This window comes from Neofelis nebulosa, chromosome 17 (assembly GCF_028018385.1).
Source record: "Neofelis nebulosa isolate mNeoNeb1 chromosome 17, mNeoNeb1.pri, whole genome shotgun sequence".
Lineage (NCBI taxonomy): Eukaryota > Metazoa > Chordata > Mammalia > Carnivora > Felidae > Neofelis > Neofelis nebulosa.
Window position 1 is genome coordinate 52,241,206 of NC_080798.1, and position 13,792 is coordinate 52,254,997.

At 50.4% G+C, this 13,792-nt stretch overlaps 1 protein-coding gene across 1 annotated transcript in view; it reads left to right on the forward strand.

Annotated features, from left to right (window-relative positions):
* Positions 1–1,767: 1,767 nt before the first annotated feature.
* VAT1L (vesicle amine transport 1 like) overlaps positions 1,768–13,792 on the forward strand; it is a 150,075-nt gene continuing 138,050 nt past the window's right edge. The window contains exon 1 of the mRNA XM_058709574.1: positions 1,768–2,123. Within this exon, the coding sequence (XP_058565557.1) occupies positions 1,897–2,123 (227 nt within the window). The 5' untranslated portion in view covers positions 1,768–1,896. The remainder of the gene's footprint in view (positions 2,124–13,792) is intronic.

The following is a 13,792-nucleotide window of genomic DNA, read 5'->3' on the forward strand; positions in this document are numbered from 1 at the left end:
ATCTTTCCGCCTAGCCTCCAGTGACTGCTAACCCCAGCTGATGCTCAGTCCATACAGATCAAGACAGTGTCTTCTCCTTTTACCCGTTACCTTTCCATGTGTTTGAATGGACTTGTGATCTTCCCTGAGGAACCTGGCTTATCCTTCAAGGTCTGGCTCAAACGTCCGCACCTCCATGAGGATCTCCTCCACAAAGTTCCCTCCTCTGGGCTACCACAGTAGCAGCTGTATTCACTGACTCATTCATTCACTCAACAAGGGTTTTTTTCTTCTGAGCATTTCCTACTGTGCACCAATCAGGGGCTGAGCCCCAGGGAAACCCATGCTGGATGAAAGCAGAAACCGCCCCTGCCCACTGTGGGAAAAAGGAAACAGACAGTAATTAGCAGGTTGATCATATAAAAAAAATTCATTACAAACTGCCATGAGAGTTTACCATAAAGGATGCAGACCCAACCTGTGGAAACAGGGAATGGGTGCTTAAGTTGAAAGTGAAGTCGGCGATGACACCAGATGAAGGACTTGCAACATACATTCCAGGTCAAGGGACAGCAGGTGGTGGGAGGGAACATGGTTCCATTTTTGAGGAACAGAAGGCCAGGGCATTTAGAGCACAGAGGCACAGGGAGAACAGAAGGAGGAGAGACACTTACACCATTCACTGTGTCATTTCCATTTCTTGGCTGTGTCCTCCCCACCTTACGATTGAGAATAAACTCCTTAAAGGGAAGGACCATGTGTCACTGAAAGTCCTATCCACCCCCGCACTTAGCACAATGCAAATAAACAAAATTAATGTACCCATTTTATGGATGAAGTTGTTGAGGGTCAGAAAGGTTGAATGAGTCGCCCAAGGTCCCAAAGGTGGCCGTGTTTGCGCGGTAATAGAATATACATCCAGCACTCCTCCACAACAAGGTTTCTCTTAACAGCCCACCAACACTCTCGCCTGCCCGTCGTTTTTCTAAAAAGTTCAAGTTTCTCTATAAGCTCCTTTTCAAAGGGCTCATAACAAAACTCCAAAATTTTGCCGGTTACTGGGGAATGCGTGTGTGTGTGTGTGTGTGTGTGTGTGTGTGTGTTGGGGCTAGAGTACAGAATGATCTTCTGGTGATCAAAACAAAAAGGGGACCCTTTTCTGGTACAGGATTCTTTTCTGAAGCCTCTTTGATGCCTGGAAATGGTGCGGGTGGTGAGAATTAGCCATCGAAAGAGGCTCCTGGTGATGCCCCTTAAAGAGCACACGCGCGCTGACCCCGAGAGTCTGGAGTGAAAAACACCCTGGTTTAGACTCTTCAGGGGAGTAAGTGGGATTTCTCGTTTCCCGCTTCCCGAACATTTTGCCCTTCCAGCGGGTACCTGCGATTTGGGAAACAGCCCCACCTCCCGTCACTCCCGCCTGCCCCCGCAGATCCGTGCGGGAGGAGGCAACCGTGTCTCCGGGAGGCATCCTCCAGGCCCAGACGTTCGACTCTGTCCATTTCAAGGCGCCGAGCCTGCGCCGTAAATAACAAAGTACTGCGCCGTCCGCCGAGGACACGGCGTCCTCTCTGCGTGTTTTATTCACGAGTCTTGGGCAAGTCTGGGCTCTGGGGCAGCGATCGGGAGCCCGATTTGAAGGACCGGCTCTGGAAGTGGAGTCGAGGCTTCGCTGGGGCAGGGAGGGGGGGCGGGGAGCGAGGGTGGCGGGGTGAAGGGGTGGGGCGGACGGGGGCGCGGCTCTTGCGAGGATTACGGCGGAGGCTGTGGCCCTTAGCGCGGCTCGCGGAGGCTGCAGCCATTGCACAGCGGAGCATCCCACATTCAACAGGAGGAACCCACGGGAGAGGAGCCCGAGCCCCCCGCGCCGCAGCCGCCGCAGCCCGTGCGCCCCGCGCCCCGCGCCCCCCGTGCGCCATGGCCAAGGAAGGCGTGGAGAAGGCGGAGGAGACGGAGCAAATGATCGAGAAGGAGGCAGGCAAGGAGCCTGCGGAGGGCGGCGGCGGCTCTCACCGCCTCGGGGACGCCCAGGAGATGCGCGCCGTGGTGCTGGCCGGCTTCGGGGGGCTCAACAAGCTGCGGGTCACCAGGAAGGCCATGCCCGAGCCGCAGGACGGCGAGCTCAAGATCCGCGTCAAAGCCTGGTCCAGTATCCGCGTCTCTCTCGCTTTCTCTCTTTTTGCGCTCGGCGCTCCCGGGGCGGGGGTGGCGGAGCCTCGGCGCGGCCGCTGCGCGGGGAAGAGTGGCCGTGGGCGCCCCCTCCGCGCCCTCCCGCGGGTCCCGGAGCCTCCCCGCGGCCGGCGGCCGGCGGAGGCGGGGGAGGATGCCGCGAGGGGGCCCCGCGCGCCCTCTCCCAGCCGGATCTAGGGGTGACCGGAGGGGACTGTGAGCTCTCGGCGGGGAGGAACGGGGTGGATGGTGGCGCCCAGCGCCCCGGGGTCTGGGAGACTGCGCGGCGGGGGGCTCTCCGTCGGGTAGGACGGCTGAGCTGCCGGGAGAGGGAGTTTGGTAACACGGTTAAAGAATAATAACAACCATTGGAGGACTGTGTGCCAGCCATCGTTTTTAGAGTTTTAGGTGTGCGATCTTATTTAATACTCCCTGGGACCCAACCAGTTAGGGACCGTCATTGTCCGGCGTTTCATGCGAGGAAACCGGGGCGCAGAAAGAGCGATTTGCCCAAGGTCTCCCTGCCGCCACTAACTGACCTGGCCAGGATTTCCTACTCACTCTTTTTTAAACCTCTATGCTGTACTGCTGCCGGGTCTGGCGACGGAGTGAGGGCTGGGGAGGTGCGTTCTCCCTCCCCGCTGGTGCACTCCGCTCCTCTGGCACCCGGGGATGGGGAAAGGCACTGGGAAGCAGGGGCGGGGGCGGGGGGTTAGGTCCTGGAGCATCCGAGCTTGGTCAGGGGTGAGGCCAAGGCTCGCTCTTCCCCGCCAGCGTCTTCTCTTCTTCTGTGCTTTTCCGAAGAGGAAAAACAAACAACTGGTCATCTTCTCCCGCGCCCCCCCCCCCCCCGCCCCATCTCAAAGGGAGCTTAGCAGTCGGACGAGTACCCTTCCTATTCCCCACTCCTCCTGGGGGAACTTCAGAGTTAGGCCCGCCTGGGATTCCCCTTGGAGTGCTTAAGCCTCTCTGTGTGCTGTCACTATGATCCTTTCTCTGAAGTTCTAGGAGGGAGGGCTCAACCCAAAGGGTTCACTGGATCCAACACTCTGAGTTCTTCATGCAGCAGCATGGGAAGCTCCCAAGGGGAACTTACCCTCAGCACAGTGAGATGGATTTACCCTCTCTCATGTCTGTGTTTTAAAGTCCCCAGCAGTCACTGATCCCCCCCGGAAAGCAGCAGTCAGCCTACCTGTTCTTAGGTTAAATCCCAGACCTAGACTCTGGGAACATACGCAGAGGCAAAACAACAACCACAAAAAACCCCCAAAAAACCAAAAAAACACCGCAAAGGAGATTCTCCTCCCAGTCGCTGCCTTGAGAGCAGGTGCAGGACTCCATGGCAGGCTGGAAGGTGGCTGTCAAGAGAGGCAGGCACTGATCTCTGACTCACTCTTCATACATGTAGCTGGTCACAGTCGACTCCAGACATGACTTTTGGGAATTCAGGGTAAGGGAAGAGGCTTTTGCAAACTGGGGAATCCTGTGTAGCTCTGTTTTGTTAACTCTTGCTGAACCAAGCACATTGATCCCAGAAGGCAGAGCTTACGTCGGCCCTTTTCACCAATAAATCCCCAATGCCTAGCATAGTGCTTGGAACACAGTATGTCCCGCATCAGTTGCTGCTGAAGGACTAAGTTATTGCTGAATGAATGGATTGAGAAAAGACGCTCGGACGGGGATGGTAGAATCATTATTTTTCTTCACTTGCTGGTGAAAGAACGTCTGGCTTGTAAAAACTATTGGTAATTCTCCTTTCTTCACCACTGATGAGAAATATGGTATAGATGCCTATGTGTATATACAATTTATGCCCCTTCATCCAAACTGGATTCTAGGACTTTTTGTCAGAGGGGATGTTCAGAGGGTAAAAATGTTGAAGCTACTTTTTTAAAGAAGAGAGCATCATTTGCAGTACAAATAGGTCTGGGTTCTCTAGTCTTATGCTAATTGCCTAGAGGCTGATAGGAACTGAAGCATTTTGAAATAATAAATGTCAAGATGAAAGCCAGGAGATTGATTTTCAAAGCCAGATGCACAAGCCTGTTTTTTATTGGAGCTGCGCGCGCACACACACACACACACACACACACACTCTGGAATCACTGCAGATTCCCCACCCTAGTTGTTCAGTAAGCCAACCAGACATGGGGCAACATTTGGAATCCGGTATTGCAAAGGTCCCAGATTGATTTTCATTTCCCCAAGCTGGAAACAGAGTTCATCGGTTTTGCAAGGGGGGACTGAAGTAGGTTTGTGAAGATTGCCCGCTGGGTCTTTCCTCCTACACTGGGCTAGGATTGGCAGGCCAAAGATGCCCACTGATTGTAAGTTTAGCCTTGGAGCCAGGATGACTCATTCTGTATTTTTATGAATCAGCTGATGGCTTCCTGGATGAAGGTCCCCCTTTTATGTGCTCTCTGTTTTTAATGGAAACCTTTTATCATCAAATAGGATATGCTATTTGCTTGGGAATAAAGCAGACCCTGTCTGAACTAGTATTATTCAGACCTGGAATGAGGGTCCAAGTTGGTTACTCCATACGTTGTATGGGAATGGAAGAGAAGAGGTGCAGGGAAATGCCTATTTGATCTCATTTACCCCTTCTCATTTATGGTGCAAGAAGATGGATATTATACTAGAGCGAATTGAGGCTTGGAGATGTTGAGTAATTTGCTAAAAACATCACACAGATAGTACAGTTAGGATCTGAATCTTCGTCTGCTGTTTTCCTTTTATTCCATTTGTCTCCCTCTGTGGGAGAGCCACAGGAAATGTGATTTACCTCTCTGGACCTTTGGCAATGCAATGCCAGCTTGCTTTCCTTCCCTTCTTCAGTGAATATGGCTCCTTTGATTTTTTTTTTTTTTTTTATGTCTGACTTAAGAGAACATTCTCTGGCTAGTTCCAAAGTAATATGGCTTTTCTCCCCAAAGGGAGACATGCTGGTCAAATGCAGCTCAGAAAGAACCGTTTTGGGGAGTGCAGGGCGGGAGGGATTACAGAGTCTTCTAATTGGTGACAAGAGCATCAGCTTTGATGGGGAGCCGGTCCCGTCACCGTTCACTGAGCAGTTTACACGGCAAGCTACTTAAATGGCCATGCGGAAACAGCACGTGGCCTTTGGAAGGCGAAGGATCTGGATGTAGGCCCAAGCCTCAGCACTTTTTATCTGTGTGGCCTCAGTGGACACATCTCCGCCTCTCCAAGCTTGCCGCGCCTCAAATGCAAAACGCAGACAAGATGAACCTCCTATTGTTGAGAGGATCAGATGCAAAAACGAGACTGGCACTAAATGAGGAGTGGTTGTTGTGACTGTTGCCACCTCTGTTGTCCTGTCTGTGCCTGTGTGACTTATTACTTTGAGGACTTGGAGGCCGTCATTTTAATCACGTGGATATTACAGGCGATGTCATGTTACGTTTGCTCTGTGATGAAGACTGAGACCTTCCTAGACAGGAGTCCCAGCCCCATCTCTTGCTAACCATAGGTCATGGGTCTTGCCCCCTAGAGGCGGAGCCAGACACCAGGCTGCTCTCTTAAGTGGTTGATTGAGGGGGTGCTTTTGGGGAAAGGGACGTAAGGGGAGCCGGACAAGGGAGGAGCTAAGCAAGGATTTCATCTGCCCTGGATCCAGCCAGGAGTTCTGGGGCATGAATTATACCTTAGAGTCTGACCTCGCAGCAATAGGGGAAGTCTTTGTGTTCCCCACGCCCTCTGGCCCCCTGTCGTCAGTCAGGTCTGGGCTGTGGGATGCCTTCTGAGTGGGGGCAGGGAGCCTCTCAGGCAATGGTGACTCCTGTTTGAGAGCTGTTCCTCTAGAAGAGGGAAGGGGGTTGGGGCACTGCACTGAGCCCTGAGTGGCCAGCACTCCCAGCAGGCGGGGGATGGGTGTGCTGCCCAGGCAAAAGGGGTTTGAATGTGGCACAGACATCGCCCTGTATGCTGGCTGACCTTGAATGTGTCGCTTACTTCTCTAAACTTGAGCTTCTTGGTCTATAAAATGGAGATAATAATAGCACCTCCCTTTACAGTGTTGTCATCGAGTTTAAATGAGATATAGCATAGAAAGACCTTTTTGGTGATGCCTGGCATATACAAGTGGTCAATAAATGATAGCTATTATTACATTATTATTCTTGGTTTCCGTCTGGTGTCTCATTCAAACTGGAACTTTTGGGGGTGTTAAAGGGGCACTATTCATAGTTACTCTGGGACAGCAGGAGCAGACTGGGACTGTTTTAGGCAAACCAGGGAACATGGTCCCTCCCCCCACCCCCCCGCAACTGCCTTTGCTGCCAGACGTGTTGTCACAGTGGGGCTTTTCTTGGACAGGAGCTGGGAGGATTTGAGGCTGAGGGTCTCCAGGCTGGGCTGCGGAAATATATTTAAGTGGCCATTAACAAGCCTTGTCTCTGGTTTGTGGCTCAAATTGGCTTGTGATGGAAAGGCACTGATGGATCGGGGACATTTGTTTTCCCAGACTGATTTACAGAGAGAGGCCACGTGAAACTGCTAGAATGAGAGCAGCTGGATGAAAAATGGTCCCAGCCGGTCATGGCTGCATTGGCTGATGTGAAAATGGGCCGAGGGCAGGCCACGCGAAAGGAAGGCCAACACACGGTGGGCTTCTAACGTGTCACGGAGGTGGAGGGCATCGAGCCAGGGGAGGGAACTCACACTTACTCAGCACTCGTGAGGAGCCAGGAACTGAGTTGCCTGCCAGGGGCTTTGTTTCCTGTTATCCTAGGGACGACTCCACAATATCAGTATTACTATCTCCGCTTTCAAGTTGGGAAACGGACATGCAGAGCCATGTTAAGATCACAAACTGCTATGTGGAAAAGCAGTGTGAAGGTCCGAGCCAGCTTTGTTCCTGCACTCTTTACGTTTGGGAAAATCAGAGGGATTCGGTGACAAAGGCACAAGAGGGAAAGGACAGACAGTGAGGGACCAAGAGGTAGAGAGAGGCAGGCAGGCAGACACAAAGACTGGAAGCAGGAACACAGAGAAAGACCAGGAATGCATTTCACTGACCTAAAACGTGACGGGTAGGACTCAAAGTTGGCACGGTGCCATCTTGCCCCCCACCCCCAAAATGGCCATTTGTATTTCTAAACCACATCCACTTTCCCTCCGTTGCCGATCTATGGGACTCTTTGGAGACCTACTTAACATCAGATGGCTAGGACTGTTGACCCAGAATACCCATGCTGATGGAACACAGTCACCACTCCTCGGATCCACTCAAGACATTCAGGTTTCTTCCTCTGCCCCCTTTGCCTCGATTGGGCTACTGCGACGTTGGCAACTTGCCTGTACAATATCCCCAAACAACACGGCATTAAACTGTCACTGGTGAGGCCCATCTAATGAAATATGGCCAGTAGTATCTTTCTTGTGTTTATTCAGATAAATAAATGGAGTGCAGGAGGTTAAGTGACACGAGTGCTTATAAAACTGAGAAATCACTTGGACGGTCCCTACTACCCGAGCCAGAAAGCCACTCTGCCATGATGATTGGAACAAAGTGTCCTGGATGACTCTGTATCGGAGAGAGATATGAGGATTTGACAGGAGAGGATGACTCTGTCTGACTCACACCAAGCCCGGCTTGGTGATGACGCGAGATGTAGACGCTACTTCGGGGATCTTATTTATCCGGGAAAATGTGCATCTTCCCTTTAACTGGGTCCTCTGCGGTGAGGGCGGTGGGGGTGGTGGCTGTGTCTTCTCTTCAGCCGATAACGGGATGGACTTCTTGCCTCCCCAGCAATTGGAGGAAGAAAGGAAGCCCAGAATCAGGGCTTCTTGTGTTTCACAGAAAAAGGAAGCATAGGACATCTGACGGAACACCGGACGCGGAGCAGGTTCCCAGAAACGGCAGCCTGATCTCAGAAGAAACCAACGGCAGGTGGCCCATGACGCGCAAAGGGCGTGACGGCTGATATTTACGCTCACCCTACCCCTCGCTTGTCTTGGCTGCCACAAAGCTTGTTGTCCTTCTCCGCGTTACATCGGACCCTCATAACCCCCTGAGGTCATCGCGCTTACTTTCTAAGAGAGCTGCACTGCAAGCGGTGGGAAGCTACAACAGATCCGAGTTCAGACCCCAACTCGACCTCACCGTGGCTGGGTGATCTTAAGCAGACAGTTCCTTCCACTTGCCCATAGCCTCGCCTTGGTAATTACACCCACGTGTCGGTACTTGTGAGACCAGCTGAGAGTCTGTCACGTCCTGACTGCGCCCTGCACATAGCGGGCGCTCAGGAAGGCTATTTCCTTCCTTAGTCAACCAGGCTGTAAAACATGGGCGGGCACTTGACCCCACCCTCTGGTCCCTGGTCCTGCTATGCCACCTCCAGACTACACTGGCACCAGGGGGCAGGGTGCTGGCTTTTGAATCTAATTTCCAGGGTCGGTATGGATTTGGATTGACCTATTGCGACCCTCACTCGCGATGGCCCTCTGCCTGCCCACCCGAGGGCGACAGTAGGGATTTCTAGGATAGCTGGATGTGCAGGACCGTCAAGCCTCTGGAGTTTGGTTCGCTCTCATTCAGAGGAACCCAAATCCCACCACCTCTGGGCACATCACTAGCATCCAACACGGACAACGGAGCTCACCCAGGCATGGGGAAATGGCGCCCCCACCACCCCACGTTCCTGGCACTTCTCTCAATAGGGAGCTTTTTTGGCATCTTGGCATTCGTCATAGAAGAAAAAGTTTAATTAGAAACAAGACGAGCCTCCTCACAGGAAAAGGGTAGCGGGCGTGTAATCTCAAATTAGTTTGATTCCTCTGTGTGTGATCTCACACAGAAAATCGGTTGGAGCCCTGGTATTAAAATGAGTAAATTCAATGTTTGAAGGCCCAGGAGACAAAATTTATGCTTCAGTGAAAGAGGCTGTTTCATCTTTGAATGTTATATTTTCTTGATGGAAACACAGGGAGCTTCTGTCCTCAATCTCATTCTGCCAGTGACCCTTGATCCCTCACCCAAGTCTCATCCCGATCATTGTTCTGGAGCCAGGGGTGTGCAAGACGGTGCTTTCCTAGACCGACCCCCCCCCCCCACCGCCCCCCCCCCCCCCCCCCCAGGAAGTGAAACAACGGGCCCGCTTACTCCTGACTTGTCTAAATGGCTGTAGTCCCCAGAGCCCAATGCAGGATAATTGTCTTCTGTGAAGGGAATGATAATGATTCATTCCTCGGGCCGGCATGGACAGCATACCCAGGTGGAATGGGAAGGACGTATGCTTTTTGGTTATAAAATAGTTAATGCCTGGAATGACACAGACCTGGATTCGAATCTTAGATCAGATCATTTTAGCCACCTATCTAACCTTAGGAAAATGACTTAGTCTTCCATTACCTCAGTTTGCTCATCTGTGCTATGGGTACCATTATAGTACTCAGGGGGTAATTTTGTGTGTGTGTGTGTGTGTGTGTAAAAAGACATAACACGTCTAAAGTCTCTAGCGATGAGGTTGGCATTCTCATATTTGATGAATGAATGAAGTCCTTGTCGTGTAGTATATGCTTCATATATGTTAATGGTAGGGAGAAGAAGTAGGACATTAAAAAGTCCCAACTTTACGTAAAGTTTTCTGGATAGAGGCCCTGATCAGACTCCAAAACGTTAACATCCAAAGTAGCCCAGACAGGATGTGCCATCATGCCATGACGTACACAAGAAGACTCAGATGAATTCCCGAAGGAACAAGAGAGGAGATGGAGGCACAATGCCTGGTGCTCCTACCGTGGGCCAGAGGCCGGGCTAAGCACAGAGATCTTCTGCTCTGACTTCTCTTTTCCTTATCTCCGCCATGCTGACCATCGCGATGACGTTGTCTCTGGAATCCTAGGCTCTCCCCTTTCCTTGCCCTTCCATCTTGTGTCTTCTTCTCATGAGTTAGCTTCATGCGCTCTGCCTGCAACGAGCTTCCTTCTTGAGACTCGGAGAGATGGCGGCCTTCTGCCCCAGCTGCCTCGTGCGAGTGTAGCAAGCCCCAGAGAGAACGGTTTTCTCCCGCTTTCCATACATCGAGGAAGGAATCTTAATGGCCCTCCATGAATCACGTATCAGCCCCTGGATCTCTCTCTCTCTCTCTCTCTCTGTCTGGCCCAAGGGGTTAAGGTGCTGTGATTGGCCATGTGTGCATCTCACGTCCCCCTACCCTGATCTAGAAGAATGGGACACCCTGATTGATTGCCTTACCAGGAACACATGAAGTGTGTATGTGTGTATGTGTGTGTGTGTGTGTGTGTGTGTGAGGGGGTGGGGACATACTCCAAAAGGAATGGAGGGCAGTTACCAGAAGAGAGGGGTAAAAGATACACCCAACTGATCAAAATGGCAGCCGTCATGGGTGATGGGAGACTCTGTTCTTCACCACAAAAAGTGAAGGGTCAGAGAGGGGACTGGAAGGCAGCTCCATTTCCTATCCTGGGACATTACATTCTCAGCACCAAGTTGTTGAATCATATTAAATGACACATATATAATATTTCCAACTGTCAGGCCCACTGTCTTTTAAATCTATTTGGTAATCTTGGAAATTCTAGAAACTTTCTTTATCATCACTTCACTGGTGAGCACCAAGCCTGGTGCTTGGTTAACAGTAGGCACTCAATACATGTTTGGGGAATGAGCGAATACATGACCGACCGTCCCCCAAATGTTAGATGTACATTTCAACAGAAGTTGCCTTGCCACTTGTAAACACCAACAGTGTTTACTTTCCTGATACGGGTGGTAGCCGGTCCACACAGGTGTGGCTTCAGGCTCCCCTCTGTCACCTCGGCTTCCTCTGTCAGGAGGTCTGGATCTCTCCAGCTTGCGGGTCTTTTCGCGGAGACTGGCGAGGACACCAAAGGAGCTACGTATTCAGACAGTTTTACCTCTCCTTCATACAATCTGTTCTCTCGAAGCTGGATGTTCACTTTTTGAATTCTCTAATCACTACTTTCCCTAGGCTGGGAAATGCGGGTCTCTGACTTCTCAAGATGCTCTGTAATTTTCTCCTTATTGACATCCCGCTGCACCGAGTGCTGGAAGCCAGGGATCTTGAAGACAACCCATCGTGCTACATCTGGGGGTTGTTATTTCGTTATTCCAGGACCACTTACTCGAGCATTCTGGCTTGTCGCCCCGGGGACCCAGGCCCCAGCAGCCTGGATGCTAAAATGAGATTTAACCAAACTAAACCTACTGTGGTAATCATATCACGATATACATATGTATCACATCCGTACGTTGTATCCCTTAACCTAATGCAATGTTATAGGTCAGTTATATCTCAGGAACACTGGGAAACAAATACGCATTTCAAACTACGAGGGGAGAAAACCCAGTCTTTGAAAACAAACAGTATGTCCATGACTCTGTTCCTACTTTCCTTGGTAGGTATCAGGACCCTCCCCCTTCAAAATCTGCCAGGTGGGTGCAAGGGTTTCCTAGGGGGTGTTCCCTGATGTGCCTCATTGATTCTGACCCCCTGCTATTGTCCTGTCCTGCCCCTCCCACCATAGCTGGAGCCATCTCACCAAGTTCCCCCATTTCCTCTCCATCCCACGGGGTGCGGCCCTCCCTGTAGGCTGTGGCACCCTTTCTACTCCATTTATAAGCAACATATGCCACCTTAGGTATGCATGCCCCTGCTTTTCGGAGCCAATAAATGTAACGCTCTTTCGTTAATTACTCATCATCACTATTATCATAACGACCTTCGTTGAGTACTTCTGTTACAGGTTTTATAGGAATTTCTAGGGTACCAAACATGTCACAGATGAAGACACAGGATCAAAGGGGTGAGGGAACTTGCCAAAGATCACACAAGTAGTGAGACAAAGAGAGCTGATGTGGACTGAACCTGGACTTCATCTTCATGGATTTCGTACCCATTTTTCCCTCCTCTGTCCTAGACTCAAGCCCCTGGAGGTGAAGGGTGACATACCACATATCAGAATCAAGCCCCTTCCCCCCTTGTATTGCCACAAGTGTCTTCATGCAGACTTATGTGCTCCAACCTGTAGTACCTTAGGATGACTGTTTTTCTTTTCCCCAGAAGGCTTAGCTGCTATTCAGGCACACAGATACAAGGTGGGGCAACCCCACTGGCCCAGACAGTCTGAGTTCTACACCAAACTGGTGAGGCTTTCAGGCTGTGCTCTGTGGCCCCCTTTCCTTCCTCCCAATACAGACACGCGTACTTCTTCAAACAGACTATCCATCAAATTACAGACTTTCTTTTCTTTCTTTTTTTTAAAAAAAGAATTGTTTTTCAGAAAGAATTGTTTTTCATTTGTTTATAGTACACCTAGTTCTATCAGCTAATGGGGAGCTATTAATGGGGAGCCACCGTTCCTATGATTGGTCTGAATGATCTTGTAAATGGATTCTTTTTAACCTCCCACCTAAACTCACTAACGTTGTACTAACTGGGGACCTTGCAATAAACTTTGAGTCGGCATTTCGCAGCCAGAACCTGGGTCGGTAAATGCTGCTAACAATGTGCCCACCTTCCTAAAACAGCCCTTCCAAGTTTATCTGCCTTCAGATCCATGAGAAACTTCTCTGCCTGACCGTAAAGGAGATGGTCCTTTCTTCTGGGACTGCTCCTTCATGGGAAATGGATAGCAAAGGCAGTTTTCGCCCACCCACTCCCTTGGAGCCTCAACCTCTCTGTCCTCGGCCAATAGCACATGGGGGAGACTTGACTTCATCTTTTTGCTCTTTTGACATTGCCTCTGCTTTTCCTATTCTTCTTTTCCCTTTTGTATCCTTGATGTAGTTGGGTCTGTTCGCCCAACTTCCAATAGAATTTCAAAGCACTGTCAAATTCTGTCGAGTCCTTTGGAAAACACCAAAGCAGGTCGCATTTGTGCTACAGAGAAAAACCCCTCAAAAATTTCCTCTTCCCATTTCCATCCTCTGTGCCTCCTGCTAACCTTTAACCTGGCCCCCATGCTCTTCAAACTCCCTCAGACTCGCAAATCCTACCCTTAGATTCCTGGTCTCATACATTTATCTCTGCTCACCTTTCACACCTATTCTTTTACCTTCCAGAAGTAAATCTTTGCTTTTCCCAAAGCACATCAATCAAGCAGGACTTTGATCTTCTCAGTCCCCCTCCACCCCTCCTGCTACACCAACATACTCAATAAGGCTGCCGCCAAGCATCAAGCACGGCTGAGCTCGTTCTCTTCAGCAAGAAGGAAGGAAAGAGCTTGTATCACTCCTAGCTATTTTCCTACTGACCCCTTCAGCGGAGGAATCTTTTCTGCAAGGCCAGAACGTGCCCTGTGCTAAGCAGTGAACACTGAGAGAGGTGTATTTTAAGACAAACTCTGCCTTGGAGTTGCTCATAATCTGTGGGGAAGACAATAGGATAGTGATGCTGCTCCTGCTTTCTTCTTAGGTTAATTACATTTAAATATTAATTAACTAAAGTTAAAAGTTCAGTTCCTTAATCACTGTAGCCACATTTCAAGTGTTTGGTAACCATATATGGCCAACGCCACCATACTGGACAGCACAGATGCAGAACATTTCCACCGCTGCAGAATGTTCTGTTGCACAATTTGCTAGTCTAGACTTCACCCCATTTTTCCCCCCAATTGAAACAACTGTTTTACTAAA